Source organism: Rattus norvegicus, chromosome 5, assembly GCF_021556685.1.
Source record: "Rattus norvegicus strain SHRSP/BbbUtx chromosome 5, alternate assembly SHRSP_T2T, whole genome shotgun sequence".
Classification (NCBI taxonomy): Eukaryota; Metazoa; Chordata; class Mammalia; order Rodentia; family Muridae; genus Rattus; species Rattus norvegicus.
The window spans coordinates 36,532,762-36,553,005 of NC_141538.1; the positions used below are offsets into that span (position 1 = coordinate 36,532,762).

Consider the following 20,244-nt stretch of genomic DNA (forward strand, 5'->3'; position numbering starts at 1 on the left):
ATGAGAGGGTCTCTCATGAACTTACAGTTCTAGGATTTTCTGCTTGGCCAGGGGCCAGCAAGTTCTAGCAATACATACGAGATCAAGGATGTTGTGAAATTTCAGTGAAATACTATGATGAGAAACATTCTGCAAATTTTAACTTATTCCAGTATGTGGGGTAGCTTCTTAATATGTCTTCATCACACAAACGCACACACACACACACACACACACACACACACACACACACAAACACACAAACACCTACACAACAAACGATCTAAATGAATCTCAACTGGAAAGATTGGATTTATGTTCCACGGGTTTTAACAAAGCAGCAACAAGAAACATGGAGTTTTCAGCCCCTCATCCACCTTCCAAGTTTCATATACAAATTATTACTGTCCAATGCAATGCTTGGAAGGCTCTATTTTCCAACACTTTCCATCTGTTTACTAAATTTGACCTCTTGTGTTCAGTTTCTTGCTTTACTGACTGACCATGAAATACATCTTGTCAGTTCTCTCTTCCTTTTTGCCTAGGCAGCTGTCATGTACCTGGAACAATGCTGGCCTTTGCTTTGGCTGCTTTTCCCTCCTGTGGGCTCCTCTTCCCCTCTACTGGCTGCCAAGGAGAAGCACATTTATTGGCCTTGCCCCCAGACAGATGCCAGCCTTGCTCCCTTCCCCCATTCTCCCCAGCCAAAAGTCACCTGCCAAGGGCTGGTATTTGCTGCCTCCCCTGTCCACCTCCTCTCACTGCCTCTGTTCAGCTCCAGTTTTGCATCCTCTTCTGAAGTTCTCTGGCTCTGTTTGTGAGCCTGGCATGACAGCAGTCTACCCCCAGCTCCTGCAATTCTCCTGGCTCCCTCCAGACCCCATCTCTCTCTGATTTGCTCCCAGCATCTTCCTCCTGCCCTTGTCCGATGTTCATATTCACAACCCCACCACCACCCCCCTTGGAGTGGTGAGTGCTCTCTGTTTCCCCAGCTTCTATCCTGGCTCTACAACTGCCTTCTCCTCAGTGGCACCACCTCTTTTCTCAGATGTATTAAAAACCACATCTTTGGAATCCCAGCATTTTGATAAGTGTTTGCCACTCATTTGATGACGGTAGTTCCATGCTGAGTCTGGCTTTTACTTGTCGCAAACCAAAAACCTGTTCCTATTCTCTGAGCCTATAAGGCTCCTGCAATGATCCTGGGAGACAGCAGGGCACAGGGTTAAGGGACACTAACAAAGTTTTTGATGGCAGGAATTTACCATGTCCCTCCTACAAACTTGGTGAGTCCTGGTAACTGACCCAGACTACCAAGCAACACACAGGAACCTGGTGGTTCTTCTGATTTCCAGCACTAGGGATCTCTTTGAACCTCTTTAACTAAGATGCTGAATATCCTTCAAGACCAGGCCAGGGCTGCTCCTTGCTTCCACCCGGGTCCACAGCCCAAGCCCCACCCAAGTTCTGGTTGGGGAGGGGCGCACTTGTTTTTAGATGTCTGGGCAAGGAGCTAGAGAGGTTTAAGTAAGCATGGATTCTCCCGATTCTTAGGTATCAGACCTCTGGATGAGGGACAGGTAATAAGGAAAAGAGAGTTCATCATGAACTAGGGCCTTTCGAGAGGGCCCGGTACCCAATACAGTGCGCCAGTATCTAAAAGGCATCCTTTATGAGTCGTCTCCTTTAAGAAGCGCGCCTGCGTGTGTTTCATGTGAGGGTGCCCGCGTGTATGTGTGTGTGTGTGTGTGTGTGTGTGTGTGTGTGTGTGTGTGTGTGCGCGTGTGTGTGCGTGTGTGAGTGTGTGTAGGACCGAGCGCGTGCGCGCGCGCGTGTGGTTGGAGTGTGTGTGCGCGCGGGGCCCCCAAGATCCCCGCAGACCCCGGGAAGGAGGAGTTATGTAGATTACCGATGAACATTCTGGAGGGGAGCAGAGAGGAGGGAAGGAGCAGCGGAGGCAGTGAGCTGGGAGCGGCTGAGGCCCTTCCCGCAGAAACTGGGGGCACCGGCGGCGTAGGAGGTGGAGAAGGCGGAGGACGCACGGGCTGGAGGCGGCGGCTGCGACTCGGCGGCGCTGGGAATCGGAACCGCGGGTGAACTTGGGCGCCACGTTCCGGGCGACGGCCGGGTGAGGATGGTGAACACTTGCAGCCGCTGACCCTGCCTTTCCTCTGTTCCTCGCGGCTGCCGAGCCTGGCGCCCATCCCCACCCCTGGACGGGTGGGTGAACCTGCAAGCTTCTACCCACCCCAGGACTATTTTTTCTTTTAAAAGGAAACAGGGAGTGGGCATTCGGAAAGAGGGAGAAAACGCAGGGGAGCTCGTCCATCCGTTGAGGCAGAGTTCACTATGATCTTACTCGCATTCAGCTCTGGAAGAAGGTTGGATTTCGTGCATCGTTCGGGGGTGTTTTTCTTCCAAACCTTGCTTTGGATTTTATGTGCTACAGTCTGCGGAACGGAGCAGTATTTCAATGTGGAGGTAAGAGTACAGTGCTTCCTTCCTCTCCCCTCGCTCGGCTGCTTCCCTGGAACCTTTCCTTCACTTCTTGGATCCTTGTAGCTCAGAGCACATTGTTTCTCTTGCCAGTCAGCAACGAAAACCCTCGTTGAGTTTGCCAGTGTTCTAAGTGATGGATGCCTGGAGACCCACAATCCGTTATCCCCAGATGCACAAAGCACCATGCTTGCTCGCTCAGAAACACATTGTAGCGTGCTGGTGCTGCTTAGCCTGAGAAGAGGCAGAGCTCTATGGAGAGCAAATGTGTAGCTTTATAAGAAAGCTTGAGTTTCTGCTGCATACACGGCTAGGGAAACCACATTGATGGTTGGTATCATGTGCCTGGGTATTGTTCCTGCAATATTTCTCCTTGTGGTCTGTGCCTAACAAAGGAAGGTAAAAATCAAAGAATTCAAGGAGAGTATGGGAATACTTGATATGCTAATAACATCACTTTGTGATAAAACACTCAAGCAAACAGTATCTTTCTATTAGGCATAACTTAATACACTGTAACTAGATCTAACTGTACAGAACACATGAAATCTATCTCCTCCTCTAAGAGCCTACTCTCTCCCCTCCCAAGGGACTGGAAATAAACCCGGCCCCTTCGAATAGTTTAGAGGTGTGTTTTAAATTTGATTTCACACTGACATGACAAAGCCGAGACATTTTTGGTTGCCATTTGTTTAATGTGATGGCTTTGGGAACAGACAGCAGCAGCAATGGGCAACTTAAGTAAAAGGACTTGTCAGACCTTCGCGAAAGTGCTCTTCCTGTCATCCAGTGAGCTCTAAAGCTGGTCATGTGCAGTGAGTCGAGAAAAGCCATGCACACCTGGGCTTTTTGTTGCACAGTTCTTTACACTAACATTACATTTAAGGAGAAGGCTGTGGGAGGGTCTGGGTAGCACAAACTTCTCTTAGTTATCACGGCCTCCTATATCTCAAAAGAATTACAGTTGAATCTGTGGGGATTGGTGCCGTTCTTCTCTGTCGTAATGAACTGGTTCTTGTCCCCATTGTGGTGTTAGGAGCTTGTGTTTACACAATAGCTGGACCTGTTGCACAGGGTTGAACATGCTTCATGGAACCGATTTATAAGCAAAGTGTTCATAATAAGTGCCAGGTGTGGAGGCAGAGACTGTCTTTTGGACTCCATATAATGGGGGCAGAAGAAATGTATTTGAAAAAGTAAGACCCATCATCACAGTAATTAAGAAAGTTTGCAAATGCTAAGTAGGAATATGTTTCAAAGAAACCACCATTTGAAAACCAGAATAGGTTCACCGTTTGAAGCGCACAATTGATTTATTTTACTTATAAACAGCAATGAAAAGAAGCTGAAGGTCCAGACATTTCTTGATGGACAAGTTGAACTTTTGAAATTAGATGTCACTATGGGTTTTGTCCTAACATTTAAGTCAGGAGATAATTTAATTGAGTTAAAGGCATGGCAAGTTCATAAGCTGAAGGAATGGAAGTGACAAGCTGTTGTTAGCATGCTGTATACAGAGCAGGCTGTTGCTTGTTGGTGGAGGAGACTGTTGTGGGGTGAGGCAGAGGGGGCTGGAGTAGGTCCTGGTTAGTATCTTGCTTCCTATGGGAATCTCAGCCTGGGTAGGAACTACCTGTTAGGGAGAACTCTTAACTTACCTTTGCAGGGTTGAATGACATCAATGTTTTGATGATTATTAGGTTTGTTTTGTGAGGCTAAATATAGGTTAGATTGTATTACTTTATATTGGAACCTCTCAGTCAGTTCAACCAGCGGATATTGTTACCTGAATGAGGTTGAGATCCTTTTATTAAAATGATCTCATATTGAATTTCAAATATCTCTTCCTGCCTCTCAAGGTTTATGGAGAGTAGTTAGCAGAGCCACTTTCCCCTTTTTGGGGCATCTGAGTTATTCCAGCCATGCTTATTGCACGATGCAAACATTTAACCGACAGATGAAAAGAGTCATGTGCCCCCTGAGACCTTAGTAAGCTTACTTAACACAAAGGGAATTTTCTAATGATTTATAGGAGATTGTGTCTCAGAGTTTGTATCATTTCCAAATAGCTTTGTAAGCTCTTCAGCACTTCTTTGGTTGGATGTCTAGGCATTTTCACACACACGCGCGCACATGCACACATACATACAAACACACACACACTAATATATATACATATATTTATATATATACATATATATAAAATATATGATACTATGTATATTAACTATCAAGTAGCTGATAGTAAAAATATGTATCAAAATAGCATACAAATCTAAGATAATAGAACGTTTTCTAACTTGTGTTTATGCCTGATGAATATTTACTAGATATCTCTTTCTAATAGAAAATGCTAATGGGAAAGATATTGCATTACTTTTCCAGGAGAGGCACTTGTATCATTCTTTCTAGTCTTGGTTGTAGAATAGACACAGTAAGAATGTTTTATTCCATTCATTGTCCAAAACAAACAAACCAAACCCCACAAAGCCCAGCAGTAGTATCAATCATGCTTGAGGCTCCTAAGGTCCTGTTTTTTTGTTTTTTTGTTTTTTTTCTCCTAGTATACACACTAAGTTATTAAGTTGGACCAGAGCTTTGGAGAGATTCCGTTCATGCTGACAACTAAGATTACAATGTTTTATTCATTGAAGAACTTAATTTGTGATCCCCCATACTTTTTATTTGTATGATTTAAGGTAAAAAAAAAATGCCTGTATTTTTTTCTCCCTGCGAAAGGGATTGAGCAAAGGTATTTATGTTAATTCTTTCCTGTCTGATTTTTTTAAGAAAATAAACATTTAGGATGTTCTACTTTTAGAAAGGATGGTAGAAAAATTTGAAATTCTTGTGAAAGTCAGTGCTAATGGTATTTTTGTGTGGTTTTAAAAAAGCAAATATAGAGTATTCATCAAATTAAGAAACAGACACTGTCAAAGGCAGTACTGTGAATGGATTGCCTGTATTTCTCCACTGCTCCTGAAGTCTTCAGTGAATATTCATCACTGAGGTCTGTCTGCATCCTGGAAATGGTAACAGTGAACACCAGCACATTACAGGGAAGCAGCATGACTAATATTAACTGAAAATCAAAAGCTGCTGTCATTGGATATCAGTCTAAGGCTCAGGTAGTCATTGGTCAGAAAGCTGTGAAAGTCAAAAACCGCTGTCATTGGGTGACACTGTAAGGATCAGGTATTCATTGGTCAAAAAGCTGAGCTAGTCATTGATCAGAAGCAGCTAAATTATTAACAAGAAATTGTGATTTAGATCCTATACTCTTGGAGTCAGTTTATTCTTAATGTCATTACTGCAAATTAGAGATTCCATGACTCTGGAGCTTATTTCCTGGGTGCATACATTGTTATGAAACTTGGACTATATTATAGTTTATGATGGCAATAGCTATTGACTGGGATAGCATGCCACATATATTAGCAGTTGTAGATTGATTTTGAACAATAATACCTGCTTGTTAGGAGTAGAGACATTGTAAGCCAGGTCTATGCTGAAAACAAAGCATGTAAAACTGAATTGTACATAGAGCAGTATCGACAATGATGGGGGAAAGTCTTGAGAAGGCAAAATTTGATTTTCTTAAATAGAAGAAGATTCTATGTGCATATTGATCATTTACTAAAAGTGTTATAAATTGTGACTGTAATTATTTTTTAAGTTTTTTTACATTTGTTTTATATAACTGGTTGGGATCTGTTCATCAGTTGTCTCATCTGTCTAAAAGTTCAAAGTTTCACTTGGATAGCTGTGTACTGCATTTGAAATTGCCAAGGATTGGTTACGAGATATGTTAAGAGATAAAAAATACCTATGTTTTATAGATTTAAAATTGCTGTATGTTGACACACTTCTATTTCCTACGTCTTGTTTTCTATTTCTTTTAATGTTCCATATTCATTATTTAATTAGCTCATAAAATTATGTCTGGCTCTAACCTTTACCTAGAGCATCTCATACGTCTGTCGTAGTATCTATAACCAATCTGGAGCAGGGGCCCGGTGACTAATTCATAAGTGTGTGTATCTGCTACGAGGTTGTAGGCAGAATGAGCAGTCCACATGTGCTGGACATTTGACATGTTTCATAGGGACAGGATCTATAACCAGGGGACCAGGAGTTAACAGTTCTGGACTCTCCATCTTCTCCTTTTGTTTCACTTTGGCTCTGTTTTTCTCTTTGGAAGTTGTCCGGACAGGCTCTGCCTAAATCTAGAGTTCTTTCGGAAGTGCTTCTGAAGGTACACAGGCTGGGGAGGCACATTTGTTCTGATAGCCCCTTGAAAAGTCCACTGAGATTTGAAGTTGCATCTCTGTCTGTCCAGCTGGATACTTTCCAGACTCTTCTAGAAAATAAGGATCAAGTTATATTCTTCAGTAAAGTAAATTTAAAAGTGCTGTATATGAAGTTTCTACTTCTTATTAAGGATATGTAGTTACTAAATAGGAAATCTTCTTTATTTTTCTAATGTTGAACTAATGTTATTATGTGTCGATTTATTTCATTTTGAGACCCTCTGCAGCTATTCACCATGTAACTTTTCAGAAGGTATTTATAAATGACTAATTAGAAGTTTTTCAGGAATATACTGACAAAGAACACAAATCCTGACACTAGATTTCCTGGCTTCTATCTAATCTCATTGCTTCTGTTGGAGTGCTTATCAGTCTCTGAAAGTTACAGTTTGCATATTTGAGAGATGATAGTATTTGCTTTGAGCTTGTTTTGAGGTTTGAATGAATATTGTATAGCCTGTATATATATATATATATATATATATATATATATATATACATATATATATATCTTATAGGAATAACTTCTTCACATGGTTAAATTCAATTCTTTTTTTTTGTTGTTGTTTTTAGAAATCACTCTGGATAGATGTAAATCAATGTTGATACAGAGGACATTGACAGGATACCAACCAATTACATAATAGTCTATCACAGTCAGCCAGTCTGGAAGACTTCATTTAAATATCTTTTCTATTTTTGTATTATAATGTCTTGAAATCTATCATGCGAACATCAGAACATTTTCTTCCTGTGTTTTTTTTTCTTAGACAGTTTGGCTTAAGAACGTGATTTTCACATTTTGTCATGTCATCTGTTACTACCATAGAATGTCAAGTACAGCTTACACCTTCTATTACAAGGCAGAGTTCTCTCAAATCTGTTCATAGTTTAAATAATACCATCAAAAATATTTCTTTATAATTCAAATAACATGTCCATTTTCATTCAGTTAGGGGCCAGGTGCTTTGTAGACCAATCGTAATCAAAATTTGAATGTCAAGTTCCAAGAATATCAGGAAAAAACATTGTCCATGAAGACACAGAGCATGGAGCATGAAGGCGGCATCAGTCTGGTGCTTTTCAGTAACCGCTTTGAACATGGCCACTTTTCCATTGACATTTTCTAAAGAAGCAAGTATTAAAATAAACTGTCAATAATGCCGTGTTGGTTTGTATTGACTGCTAACTTGACAACGTCCAGAATCACCTTGGAGACAAACCTCTGGGTCTGTCTGGGAGAGATGTTTCTAGATTGCCTAATTAGGGTGGGAGATGCTGGGAGCCCCTGTTCGCAAAAGCTCTACCATTTCTTCCACAAGGAACTATACTGTCAAGCTGTGAACCCAAATAAATTTGTCCCTTAAGTTGCTCTAGCATTTTACCACAGCAATGAGAGACAACAAAACAAAACAAAGAAACACCCTCCTTCACATTAATACAAAAGGCCATTTTCAAATTTACAGTAGTTAGTGTCCGTTTCATTATATGTTATATATACAGCCATGCAATGTCAGGTGTGGGACATACATACCACACAATTTGAGAACAATTTAGGGTTCAGAGGTAAATATTTCAAGCTTTCTCTAAATTGTGTGCCTTTGGTTATTAATTACACATAATCACATTACTATGTCTAGCAGCAAAGTGAGCTTCATTCTCAAGTATCAACGTAGTCTTGTTACTAATAAAAATGCTGGCATCAGATGACAGTAAGGTTAAAATTAGCTTTTTACCAAGGTAGCACACTTTAAACATTAAATACTAGAAACAAGAACATGTTATTCCACAAACATGTGTCCGTCACTCACAAGTAGTACTTTTTAAGGAAAAAGGAAGTTGGAATATGTTGTCTGAGTTTCTTGAGAGTGTATCTCAAAATTGATTATCTATCTTCTATCTATCTATCCATCCATCTATTTAAATATCTACCCATACTATCTATTATACATGTATTATGTATATATACATATGTATATATTTACCTACCTTGTTATAATCTATCATATGTGCATCTCATGTTTGTTGTAATGCTATCGCCTATCTGTCTATGTATTATGCGTGTTTATCTGCTTATTGTGGGAGATAATTTTGACACATCATCAGAGTGCTAGTTTACATTTCTCATCACATATTTAATTCTTGACCCTGAGAAATATTTATTTCATGAAACATGCAGCTAATATAACCGACGAGAAATTCCATGCAAAATGCTAAGTGCTAAGTAATTACTTAAGTAATGGCTAAGAAACAAAAGTTCTCTTGCATTACTTTTTCTTAGGAAAGTTATTTGTAGAATTTTGACATGACTTTTGAAACCATCTTTGATTGATTCTTCTTGCCATGTGGCACTGAGTCCGTGGTGTTTCAACCCCTACACCACTCATACACCGATTTATAAAGTTTGAATTTATAAGCAGCTTGGTTGATTAAATGTGACCTCTGAGTGCAGTATATGAAAAGTGGCTAGAGGGCGCAGTTGAGCTGTCTACTAAATACTACCACGCCAAATCCAGACAATATTGCTGATGCCCAGAAGTGCCTGCTGACCTAAGCCTGATACAGCTTTCTCCTAAGAGGCTCTGCCAGAGTACTGCAAATACAGAGGTGGACGCTTGCAACCACCCATTGAACTCCCCAGTGGAGGAGTTAGAGAAAGGATTGAAGGAGCTGAAGGGGTTTGCATCTCCATAAGAACAACAATACCAACCAACCAGAGCTCTCAGGGACTAAACCACCATCCAGGGAGTACACATGGACAGACCCATGGCTCCAGCTGCATATGTAGCAGAGGATGGCCTTGTTGGACATCAGTGGGAGGAGAAGCCCTAAGTCCTGCCAAGACTGGGCACCCCAGTGTAGGGTAATATATGGATGCGGAGACAGGTTGGGTGGGTGAACATTCTCATAGAAAAAGGTGTCGGGGGATGGGATGGGGGTTTATGGACGGGAAACCGGGAAAAGGGATAACATTTGAAACGTACATAAAAAAATCATTAGAAAAAAGAAAAGAAACGAAATGAAAGTAGGTAGAATCAGATGTCACCAAAAGACTCATACACAATCAAATATTTTTAATGAAATCAGCGAGCACATAGATCATGATTTAAGATATTACCTGGCTTGCATGGTGGTCACTTGGAACAAAGAATTACATATTTCCTCAACTCAGATTCAAATTAATGTTTCTTTGGGGGGAAAATGATGTCCTGAGCTTGACAGTATGCTATAAAATGTGATGTGGTAGCACCACTTGCTTCATATACTTTTCTTACTTGTTGGAAAGGTCATAATCTATGTTTTCAATGACTGCACTGGCTTTGGTATGGCCAAAATGACTCATGCACTTAGAAAGGAGATGGGTAAGTTTTGTTTGGTAACGCCTACTCTACTGTAGGTCGCAAACATCAAATGTTAAATGTACAGAATGGTTAATTAATCCTTTCACATCTACTTGTATTATTTTCCTAACATTTTGTTAGAATCATATTCAGTGACTATTTTTCCACTGAAGACAGGTTTTGAAATACCGTTTATGCCTATTGTTTTAAAAATGAGTAAGAAGTTCTTCCCAAACAGGAGTTTCAGCAGTCTTTCTATTTGAAAAATTTATAACTCACATGAATGAATATTAAATGGGAGAAGTATATGAATAAGAAGACATTGACTAGCACATTAAAGAGTATCAAGATGTAATTAAGGTATAACCTATTCACAGATATAATCAGGCTTTAGAAATGTGTTTTAGTCTAGTCAGTTGAGTAAGATATGGAAAAATAAAATAAGCTATGTTCTCAGGAGGGATAATTATTAGAATATGTAAATTATTTAGTGGAATGAAAATTTCATCTATTTGGTTTAGCTGTAAACAAGAGAAGGCAGAGAAAATCTTCTCAAGGAAGCTGAATACTGTCATTGATGGCATTCCATGTCTCCAAATTGTGTGCACTTGATGTGGCCTGAGTTGTGCACCTCAGCACATGTCTGACATAATTAATCTCAGTGGATATCACCAGAAAAATTTTTCCATGGGAACTTTTCAGAGTGGAATCAGTGTCATGCGATGATTGTTTTTAACGATTGATGCTTGTCTTGGTTTTAGGTATCTATCTTTTGTGTGTTCATTCTTTCTTTAAGCATTTGCTTGTCCATTTCTTCTCATGAGCCTACTTATATCTTCTAGTGTCTTGAGGCACCTAATATTTTCAAGATATTTCCAAGTCTGCTTTCCAAGTTGTAAAACGTTGTGAGAAGCCACAATATTTACCCCTCCTTATCTTCATCATGAGTTAAATGAAAGAGATGCCAGTAGGGCAAATAGGTTTCAGGAGGTAACGAGTGCCCAGTTGCTTGTATGACGTTGAGAACAAGCTCAGTCTGGAGCACTGGCAGTTAAAGGTAAAACCTTCTGTGCAGATTGAGTTTTCTTAGTATGCAGCAACTTTTCATATGTTACTGACTACTTTACATCTGTATGGGATTAAGGATAATTCTTTACTCCATGGGCAATTCAGAATTAGGGGGCATTATTTGCTTCCAACAGGAATACCATCTTCATTGTTTGTGGAATGCATAAGTCTTTAATGACTGCACTGAACCCATATAAGCAGTCACTCATCCTTGATACTGCGAGTAGGGGGAGGTTTACTTCCTGTAGTCTCTCTCATGACTAGAAGTGCAGAAATAGTTTTTTTTGCCATTGTATACTAATTAGAAAAACATCTGGAAAATTAGTTCAATGGAGCAACCTAAGACTTATTCAGAGGTTTCAATTTAGCCACACAAACAACTTTAAGTAACAATTGAATGCTCAGACCTTAAAAGTGTTTAGCTATCCTGTTTTAGCACATATCATTATCACTACAGTGTTGGGAGTTAGCAGAACTCTTCCTCCTTTACAGAGGAGGGAGTGAGTATTTTGCCAGAGCCATATTCCATTGAAGTGTTTGGAGGATAAGCCTAGAATTAAAAGAGGAAGACTGTGTCTGGAATGCAGGCTCCTAAGTCATTTTAGGCGAAAAGTGATTTCCAGGCTCTCGGGAAGAAATTTTGGATCCACTTCCAATTATGACATCTTTCATACTCCAATCTAAAACTAAATATTTAATATACATAATGAATTCAAGGGGGCTGTTCTAAGCAGAGTCTTAACCTGGAGTAAAACTGAATACAGTGCCTAGCGTTGACTGCTCAACAATGATTATCTGGAGACCAGTAAAGTTTTTGTGTTAAATGTCTGTTGTGATTTTTAAGCATTAGAAATTTATAACCTATCTAAGACCTAATCTGACATTACATATTATATTACATAAATTGTAATCTTATTTCTCAACAATTTGTAACAATGTAGGTTACTATTGAATATGATGTTCAGAGGTCATAAACATTTCATGATGAAATATATTGACCATTGTAGAAACAAAATGTCAGCAGTTAGCATTATGGTGCCCTGCAGGAAAGCAGGTTTGTGTGAAAGACTGTGGGCTTGTGTATGTCTACAGCCTGGTGTATTATATGGCTTTTGGTCATTTCTGTGTTTATATTTTTATCACCAGTTGTATAGAAAGTTCAAGATAACAGATAAACTATTCAAAGTATTAATTTGTAATGTAAAAGAAATTTCTTAATAGAGTGAAACAGAGAGAGTAAGAGAGAGAGAGAGAGAGAGGGAGAGAGGGAGAGAGGGAGAGAGGGAGAGGGAGGGAGGGAGAGAGGGAGAGAGGGAGGGAGGGGAGAGAAGATGCTTTGAAAATAATTGAGTAAATCTCCACATATTTTCATAAGGCCTCATATCCAGTCCATGCCATATTTATACAGATTACGAGTTGGTTACTGATGCAGATATATTAAATAACATCTTTAGGTCTTATGATCGTTACAGTGTGTAACTTCCATGACTCATAATATATTCATTCATCTTTTAAAGGAGATTTGTGTCTAAACCAGCTTACTAGGGAAAACTCTAGGTTGTTTTGTGAGGTTGTTAGTGTGAGATACTTATCCCATAACTTTTTTTGCATCCCCTTGAGCAGTGCATTACAATGTGTGTGAGAGATTTAAGTACCGTGTCCCTTACGCACTATAAACTTGTGTGGGTGGAGTTACTGACTCATTTTCCCCGTTACTCATATGTAAAACATGGAAGATAATGATCAAGTTTGCTGTAAGATTAAACACCTCAGGACAGATATTCAACGATGATGAAATAACATTTTCATAATAAGTGTTGCCTATATACATAAAAACATAGTTTTTTATTTAGTCCCTCCATCCTAAAATAACTCTCAAAATGCACAAAACCATGATTCCTAGTAACTTAATGTTTAGTAGAGAATGAGATTATCTTTTTCTATAATAGTTTTCAAATGTGTATAACCAGTGCGGCTCTATAAAGGCAAACATTTAATTGGGGCTGGCTTAGCGGTTCCGAGGTTCAGTGCATTATCATCATGGCAGCAAACAGGGCAGCATCCAGGGAGTCATGGTACTGGAAGAGCTGAGCGTTCTACGTCTTGTTCCCCAGGTATCCAGAATACTGGGATCCTTAGGCAGCTTGAAGGAAGATCTCTTGTGCAATGGGGAGGGCCTCCAAAGTTCATGCCCACAGTGACCCTCTTCCTCTAACAAGGCCACACTTCCTAATAGTACCACTCCCTACGGGCCATGCATGTGGAAACCACCAGTCAACATGCTGGAGAGAAACAATACAAAGAAGGACAGAACGAGTGACCTGTAGATGATTCTTTCCTTGCAGGTGCCTTCCTGTGAAGTCACTAAGGAGGGATAGGGGAAGCGATCGAATAGATTAGAGGATTAATAACTGGTACTTAGCAAACAATGGCAATAGCGTTAGCCTGCTCACCATTCCAGGCAGACAGGAAAACCGCATTTTCATGGTGTATTTGCAGAGTACTCAAAATTATCCTGCCATGGTAAGTGGGAAATAACTATCCCAAAATGCAGGAAAATATGTGTTTCTGCTTAACCACTCGTGAAGTCTGAAGATTTGAAACATCTCTAAGTGACTTAGCAATGACGCTCCACAGTATTGATTGGATTAAATATGTCATACCCCCAATGGTAAAACTCATTGTTTTTGTCATCAAATAAAAACGTACTAAGCATGGAGATGGTAAGTGAGGCAGTGATAGATCAGACAGATAAATGTCCACATAATCAGGAAAACCTGAGGCCAGGGACTAAACCACTAGCCAAAGACTAAACATGGACTGACCCAGGCCTCCAACTGCATATGTAGCAGAGGATGGCCTTGTTGGGCACCAATGGTAGGAGAAGCCCTTGCTCTTGCCAAGGTTGGACCTCAGTGCAAGGGGATTTTGGGGGGCGGTGTGGTAAGGGGGTGTGGCTGCAGGGGGGCAGCCTCGTAGAAGAAGTGGAGGGGGAAGGGATATGGGGCTTATGGACAGGAAACTGGGAAAGGGGATAGCATTTGAAATATAAATAAAGAAATATCCAATAAAAAAGAAAGAAAAAGAAAGAAAAAATAAAATAAAATAAAAGTAGATTGTGTGGGTGCTGAGACAGGAGGGTGGGTGTGGGACCATCCTCATAGAAGCAGGGGGATGAAGGAAGGGATACGAGGTTTAACTGGGAGGGGGATTGCATTTGAAATATAAATAAATAAAATAACCAATAATGTAAAAGAGAAATAAAGGAGGTTGTGGGAACATAGAGCTGAATGCCAGAGTTGGAGACAGCAGCATCCTTGGGGTTTATTGGCCAATATGTCTATCTGAAGAAGCGAATTCTTGATAGAGAATCTATCTCTAAAATTAAGGTGGAGAGTGGATAAGGAAGGTATGTGATGTTCTGTGACCTCCACACACATGTAACACACACAGATAGTTTCCTCTACAGCATATAATTCAGGCATGTGGAAAGAAGTACAAGAGAACAGTTCTGAATTCAGAGAGAACTCAGTGTACGTAAGTGAAACCCAAACATGACATAGACATTAATCTTAGAAAATAAGAATGTTGAGTAATTATAACTATGATTTATACTCAAAAATTGACACTGTAATCAAGGTAATGTTGGATTAAATTCCTCTACAAGTAGGTGATAATTTCATATACTGTGTCCCACAAATTGACGCAAGAACAAATGAATTGAAATGTTAAAGTGCTTACGTGTAGACTATGCTGGTGTTTATCATTTGGCCTTAGCTGAATAGTGCGTTCCTACTGCTAAAACATTAAAGGAATACCAGTGCCTTTTTTTTTTTGTCTCCCGTTTGCATCTTTCTTCTCAGTTGCACCTCTGTTCTCATCTGTGCTCCTCATGAGCAAGAGATGGATCTCATCTCTTTACATTTTCTCTCACTTGTGTTTTCAACTACATCACTGCTCCTGCCTGACCACATGGGTGCAAGCCTCAAGGCTACACACCCAATCTTCCTGCTCCCTGGTACTCAGTCACAACTTCAGACCGTTTGCTTCATGCCATGTATTTAAATCGATCTCCAGTCTTCACCTCTCTTAAATAGCCTAATTTTGGGGTCTTACTAGCACCAGTATTCCCAGGCTGTATTATTCCTTGGTTTTTCCGCAAGACATCTCACTGTCAAAGTCCACTTTTCTCTCTAGCCTCAAAGATAAACATTCAATGTCTGCATCCTGTGATATATCAGAGGGATGGTCTCTGCTCATCTAAAAGGAAATGAAAACACAAATAACTCTAACATGTGTTTCATATCTGTGGTAGATTATTAGAAAGACTTAATAAACCTTAAAATATTTATCTAAAAATCCACTAAGGATGGCGCCGATATATTTGTCTTATAAAAAAATACTTTATGAAAATTAAATAGTACAAAACTTTTAAAAAGGAGCATTTGTTTACATTTACTTAAATACCTGTTGTAGCTAGATGAAAAAAATAGCTAAACTCTTCTTCACACTTTTGCGTTTACATAGGCAATATTACAAAATATTATACATAGCCGCTAGTGAGCTCAAGAGGCACTTCCAAGTAAATGAGAGAAAAGAGGCAGATTTCATAGCAACTTATGAAAGGCATTTAATCTAGAAGGGACTGAGATTCTTATGACATTTTGGCACACACACACACACACACACACACACACACACACACACACAAGCTACACTAAACAGATTTTAAACATCACTGTTAAAAATCCATTGAGCTGTTCACTAAACGTTAAGGCTTGGCCTATAGGTGTTTAATAGCAAAATTCCAATTCACTCTGCTTCTGTGTGACTTTGAGCTGTGATATTCCTCTCACTTGAACCCTCTAGGCCAAATGCATGGAGAGAAATTTAAAGGGACTAAAAGAATTTTTCTCCCTTTTGCTGAGAGCATATGGGTAAATTTAGACTATCAGAGCCAATTAAGTGCCTTGCAAATAATCTACTGCCCAGGTGTTATACAATAGATCCTTTCTGTTTCCCATAGTAAAGTGCAGCTAACTAGGAGACAGTGTATTTGTTTGGTCACCATTGTGTTCAATGAACTGGAGATTGGTTTGCTAAAACTAAAGAGGTTACTGTCTCTATACTCAGGGAACAAATGGGTTATATTACCTAGATTCAAAGGTATCAGTGGTTAGTAATATATTTTTATCCATTTCTCTTTGTTTCTTAACTCATTGGGCCCAATGAATATCTACTTATTTTCTTTTTTTTATTTTCAATTGTTAATCATTAATGTTATAAAGAATTAAAACGCTTATTTTATACAAGATAACTCTAAATATATTCCTTATTGTCTTTAAATTTACACCACGGCTAAGAGATTATTAGTGGTAAATTGATGGTGAAAGTTAATATATCACAAAAAGCTGAAATTTAGTATTATATTACCCACTTCTGTAGCTTTCAGTATTTGTTTCTTTTTTCATATTTCTTTTATTTCATATTTATTTTTTTAACTTTTCTTTGCAATGTCTTTAAAGTTTGAAACTTTGAAGTAGTTATTTCTGTGTTACCATGACTGTTCTATTGGTGGGAGGTTGAATTTGTTTTTGAAGAAAAAGAAAGAAAAACAATCGATCATCTTAGCCATCATCATCACCATTATCCTCATTTGGAGTTGGGACTTTTTACTCAACACTTTTATTTAAGACTCTTGGTATTATGATAGTACAAGAATCCATATGATCGAATGCTAGCAGTAGAGAATGGTGATCATAAAATATGAATGTCATTCAGACTGTTGACTAGGTGGACCAAGCAAGCAGGGGACTCATTTTTTCATCATTTTTATTAGTTCTCTGAGGATTTCATACACAGCGTCTTGTTCATATCCCTCTCCCAACTTCTCCACTACCTACATTTCTTCACAGTTTTTAAATCTCTGGTCTGTACAAAGCCCTCTCATGTAACCTTAATTCTGCCCTCACTTTCTGTCTGCCTCCACTCCTTGTTACAGTCTCTGTGCCATGCGGGCCCCTTACTCATTGCCATCCTTTTCCTTTACAGTCTAGGTGGAAGAAAATGCCTTTCTTTACCAGTACGTGCTTACATCCAAGTTTGCTGTCCAAAACCCAAGAAAAGCCCCAAGATTAGTCAACATTAGGGCATTTATTCCCTTTGAACTTCAAAGAATGTTTGAAGTCCATAAATAGCAGGTCCTGGAGCCAGGAGCAGCAGAGAAAGGTGGTTTTCCCAGAAACCGAATACATATATTCTGCAGGTCATCTGCAGTAGATGCCTAAGGTGGGCGAAGTGGCTTATTCTTGCAATTTGTTCGAGTTCTTCTCATCCGTCTTTCTTCCTTTCTATATCTTCAACTAGCCTACTAACATTTGCTCAATTCCTTTCCTACTTTCTTTCTAGCGTCTCTTTTGTCTGTCATTTTCCTTGTCACCTCTGGGTACATTTGGATGGCAGAGCGCCTGTACATCAAAGCTGTGACTGTCAGCCGAAAGCTATCACACATGCAGAGTGAAAGTCAGTGTGGAAAAGGGCAATGAAGTCATCATTTATGCACAGATTACATAACAAAGACAGAATATAGACTAAGTGTAGCTTATAGCATGAGGAGAACATACCCAGATGCTCAAGGTTGGTCTTGAGCTGTAATTTGGCGTTTTGCTATTAGTTTTCCTCAAGTTGGAGACATGGAGAAATAGATAATCGTTTTGTTCTCCTCTTCCAACAAATCATTTTACTGACTGAGGAATCTTCCTGGCCCCAAAGTTTTTTTAAGTGAGGGGATCATAGATCTGATTGTTTCTATGATTAACCACACAGTTCATTAAATATCTGAAATATTAATAAAATTGATAAAAGCCACTTGCTCAAAAGAAGAGGGGTAATACATGAAGCTTTAGAACTTTCGACAACAGTGTTCGTGTGACCTTTATGAACATGCAAGGGAGGTGAATCCTTAGTTAGATGTCAGAAGTCATTAGGGTAAGCTAGGGATGAGGGAGGGTCTTGTATTTTTTGGGCTGTTGTCTGCTTTGACAAAATGCAGTGTGAAAGAGTAAAGTTTTATCTGTTTCAATAATCACGTGTATGTAACTGTATTAGTGTGTTCTTACAGACCAAATTTGGTCAAACAAAAGGATCAAGAGTGAAAGTATATTTATAAATATTTTCTGATTTCAAACACTGACAAATTCATTTTGCTTCAAATAGTTTTATTTGGAATATATTCTTTTTCGCAGTAGCAGAGGTAAGTTGACTTGTAGGAATAGGTCTCTCATCGCAGCCTTAGGCACTTTAAACAAGACTGCCTTTCTTTCATCTTTGTTTAAATTTATATGCAATGTTACAACTAAACAGATTCCTAACTATGTACACATTATGTCATATCTGTTTATACATCTTACTTTTCATAAGGGAAAGATTTAGAGTACAGCATGCATATTCATGTGTAATTCAAAGAGAGCTTTTGAAACATCAGTCAACGTTTTATACCTGTCTCAGTATTTTTATCGTATTTTTAAAATTTGTTGCAAATAAGTAACAGAGATATTGAAATGAAAGAAATGTTTGACTGTTTCCTGGACAGAATGAAGAAGACAATTAGACTGTTACACTCTAGGCACTCTTTGTTCTGAATTGCTGCTTGTAAGACTTACTACAGTTATTGATCAGACAGAGGGGGGATAAAAAAAACTGCACACAGAGAATAAAAGCATCTTGGGAAAGGAGTACCCCTTCCTTTTCAGTCTATCCTTGAAAGGACTATCTTTTGTTTCAAATTATTACATAGCACTCTAATGAGAGATTGCCCGGTTTCTTTGAGGTAGATTTTAAATCAAGGATGAGGGGCTAGGGAGATGGTAAGGGTAAGAGTACTTGCCATTAAGTCTATTAATCTCAGTTTAATTCCCACATGTTGGAAGGAGGCAAAAGACAAACTGTCTTTTGACTCCATACCAGTGCTATGAGGCATCCATCCTTCCACATGCTTGCACACTATAAACAAATGAATGTCAACAAAGTTTACATTAAGGGTAATGGTGGTTTATGTAAGGTACAGCAAATAATTAATGTATTTCAATGAAATTATGAATAGATGTTATTCTAATAAAGGTTATGTACTACATGTAACATTACTCTTCATTCTTCCCATTTCTCTTCCTTAATCACATAGAAAATAATGAAGCTCATAATTTCTCTCCTTCGTATTCAATTATCATCAATTAGAAATTATTGCTATGATTTTGATCTATTTGATTTTAATATTTTCTAAATTTTTACTCCAGTTTCATGGAGTTATTCTTCAATGTCTTATTTTCCCTTTATTACCCTACACCAATTTGTATCTTTTTATGAAAATCAAGGCTTAGAGGTATGAATATAGAATTTATGTTTAATAATTATTGCTTAATGTTATAATACAGGAGATTTTTCGTTTTATTAGGTATTTTATTTATTTGCATTTCATATGTTTTCTCCTTCCCCAGTTTCTCTTCTGCAAACCCCCTGACCCATTTCCCTCCCCCTGCTTCTACTAGGGTACTCCCTGACCCATCCACCTACTCCTACCTTATCACCCTAGCATTCCCCTCTACAGGGCATTGAGCCTTCACATACAAAAGGTTTAAATTTTACATTTATCAAACAGAAACGTAGAGTTCAAGGCAATTCTCATACAGTCTCCTTGGATAGAAAGGATATAACAATTTTTCTAAATTTTTTATTACAGTTATGGTAGTTGAATACATACATAAACTAGACTCTGTTTTGTTGAGGTATAACTTGCATGCGTTCACGTTTCTTCCACTATTGCACTGTTCATGCCTCATGGCATTGTTCTCCATGGCGGATATCCATGTTTAATTTAACAGGAAGTACTGGAAACATAAGCAATATAAATATATATTCTAGATTGTGTCTCTTGCCCAAGGCACGCAGATATTAGATTTTCAGGCTTGGTTGTTCTTAAGAATGTTTGTATGAAATTGATATAGACGAAATAAGTGAGTATGTTATGATGTTAGTTATATGAACCGAGATTTATT

General features: G+C 38.8%; 1 protein-coding gene across 1 annotated transcript in view; it reads left to right on the plus strand.

Moving 5' to 3' along the window:
* The first annotated feature begins 1,899 nt into the window (after positions 1 to 1,899).
* The window catches only part of Mmp16 (matrix metallopeptidase 16), a 244,950-nt gene continuing 226,605 nt past the window's right edge, over positions 1,900 to 20,244 (plus strand). The window contains 1 exon segment of the mRNA NM_080776.4: positions 1,900 to 2,460. Within this exon segment, the coding sequence (NP_542954.2) occupies positions 2,329 to 2,460 (132 nt within the window). The 5' untranslated portion in view covers positions 1,900 to 2,328.